Source organism: Corvus brachyrhynchos, unplaced genomic scaffold (genome assembly GCF_000691975.1).
Source record: "Corvus brachyrhynchos isolate BGI_N302 unplaced genomic scaffold, ASM69197v1 scaffold150, whole genome shotgun sequence".
Lineage (NCBI taxonomy): Eukaryota > Metazoa > Chordata > Aves > Passeriformes > Corvidae > Corvus > Corvus brachyrhynchos.
Genome location: NW_008236162.1, coordinates 2,392,898 through 2,395,012, shown reverse-complemented (window position 1 = coordinate 2,395,012; position 2,115 = coordinate 2,392,898). Strand labels below are relative to the sequence as shown.

General features: G+C 59.3%; 1 protein-coding gene across 1 annotated transcript in view; it reads left to right on the top strand.

The window, feature by feature from the left end:
• The first annotated feature begins 6 nt into the window (after window positions 1-6).
• The window catches only part of TTI2 (TELO2 interacting protein 2), a 2,968-nt gene continuing 859 nt past the window's right edge, over window positions 7-2,115 (top strand). The window contains exons 1-5 of the mRNA XM_017731941.1: window positions 7-95; window positions 319-505; window positions 919-1,011; window positions 1,328-1,512; window positions 1,664-1,807. Of these exons, the coding sequence (XP_017587430.1) occupies window positions 67-95; window positions 319-505; window positions 919-1,011; window positions 1,328-1,512; window positions 1,664-1,807 (638 nt within the window). The 5' untranslated portion in view covers window positions 7-66. The remainder of the gene's footprint in view (window positions 96-318; window positions 506-918; window positions 1,012-1,327; window positions 1,513-1,663; window positions 1,808-2,115) is intronic.

The window sequence follows — 2,115 nt, the reverse complement described above, 5'->3', positions numbered from 1 at the left end:
TGCGGGTCCGTGGCGGAATTCCTGCGGGGAAAGGAGGGGGATGAGGAAGGAAGATTCGGAGCAGTGATGGGGCTCCTGAAGCAGGAGTTAACCAAGTGAGTGCGAAGGGGAGCGTGGCGCTTGGAGGGTCTCTGTGTAGGAAATGCTGGGAAACGGAGCTCAGGCTCAAGAGATGCTAAACAGGAGGCCAGGAGCTTTACAAATGCCCAGCAGTGGAAGGTGCTGGGGGATGATTGTCAGTTTGCTGCCAGCTGAGAACCTCAAGTGCACGGGAAATGAGTACTCTCAGTGTTCCCTGAGCTGTGTTTGTCCCTCCAGAGACACCTGGAAGCGTAACCCAGGCTCCAAACACGTATTCTCCTGGACTCTGCTCCATGTCAGCCGGCCCTGGCTGTGCCCTCACCTGGAGCGGGTGCTGCCGCCCGCGCTGCTCCTCTCCGATGACTTCCAGGAGGAGAACAAAGTGCTGGGCGTGCGCTGCCTGCACCACGTCGTCCTCAACGTGGTGAGGGAGGGAGGGCAGGGCTTGGAGCCCTTTCCGGGTGTTGCTGACAGAAGGGTCAATCCCAGAATGTCCTGAGCTGGAGGGGACCCACAAGGACCAGAGTCCAACCCCCGGCCTGGCACAGACACCCCAACAATCTCATCCCTGCGAGCGGTGTCCAAGCAGCTCCTGGGGAGCCTGGGCAGTACCCAGCACCCTAAAATCCAACCTAACCCTGCCCTGGCACAGCTCCAGCCATTCCCTCGTGTGGGTCAGATTCCTAACTTCTCCTCCTGGCGCACGGCAGGGCTTACCCTGCGTTCACAGCAGTTCCTCACGCTCGGGGTGTCCCAGGGTTTGGGTGGGATGTGCTTTCCTTAGGTTTTAGCAGAATGTGCTGCCCAGGAACAACGCCCTGGTGTCTGTTGTTGCAGCCGGGTGCGGATCTGTGCCAGTTCAACAGGGCCCAGGTGGTGTTCCACGCCCTCTACAACCACCTCTACTCACGGGAGGCCCCTCTCATCCAGGTAGGACGGCTGGGCTTGGGTTTAACGTGCCTTGGGCTATTGGCAGCCGCGCAGTTTAAGGCAGGAGGAGGCTGAGCCTGTTGCCTCTCACAGTCCAGTCAGGCTGTCACCAGCCTGTGAGACAGAGTAGCTCGGGAGATTCCAGGAAAATGCCAGAGCAGAGGGAATCCTCCTGCCCCGTTCCAGGGCAGGTAACAGGTTTGAAGCACTCGGGCCTGTCGGGTGAGCAGCAGCGGCCGTGGGTGGTCACAGGGTTGGGATTTACTGGGTTTTGGAGAGAACACGAGCTCAGGTTCCCCATCTGTCCCCAAACCAGGCAGTGCTGCTGTGCCTGCTGGACCTGCTGCCCGTCCTGGAGCGAGGCCAGCGGCACCAGGGCCACGGGAGAGCCACGTCCCCCTGGGACCAGGTGCTGCAGCTGGTGCTGACCCACATGGAGGCCGAGCATCGGCTGGCGCTGCGCAGGGTCTACGCGGGGACCCTGCCCGCCTTCGTCACCAGGTGAGACACAGGGGACAGGGGGATCTGGGGGCCCTGCCCACCTTCCTGAGGAGCTGAGAGCAGACCAGATGAGAGCTGTGACCCCACGGGGATGGGCCCTGGGCTTGCACCCAAGGGTATCCTCTGCCTCAGGGTGTGTTTGTGCCTCCAGACTCGGCATCCTCATTGTGAGGCACCTGAAGAGGCTGGAGCGAGTCATCCTGGGCTACCTGGAAGTCTCTGATGGTCCCGAGGAAGAAGCCAGACTGGGAATCCTGGAGACACTGCAGTGCACCATAGAGCACGCCTGGCCCAGGTACCTCTCTGGCGGGATTACACACAGAAAAGCTCTCCTGGAAGCCCATCCTGACATGAGTGCTTCATTCCTGTCCTGAATGTTTTCATAAGACCCAAAGCTACTTCTTCTTGAGGAAAAGGCCCTCAAATCCTAAGGGAGAATCTGTCCCAGGAAGCACTTGCTGGCATTACTGAAAAACCTGGCTCCAGAATTAAGCTGGGTTCTCTCTCTCTGGGTTTGACCCACCTTGTGCCTGTTCCAAAAGCATGAGTGGTTACAAATTAAATCAATGTGGAGTAAGCCCTGGGGTGTGACAGGTCTGTCTG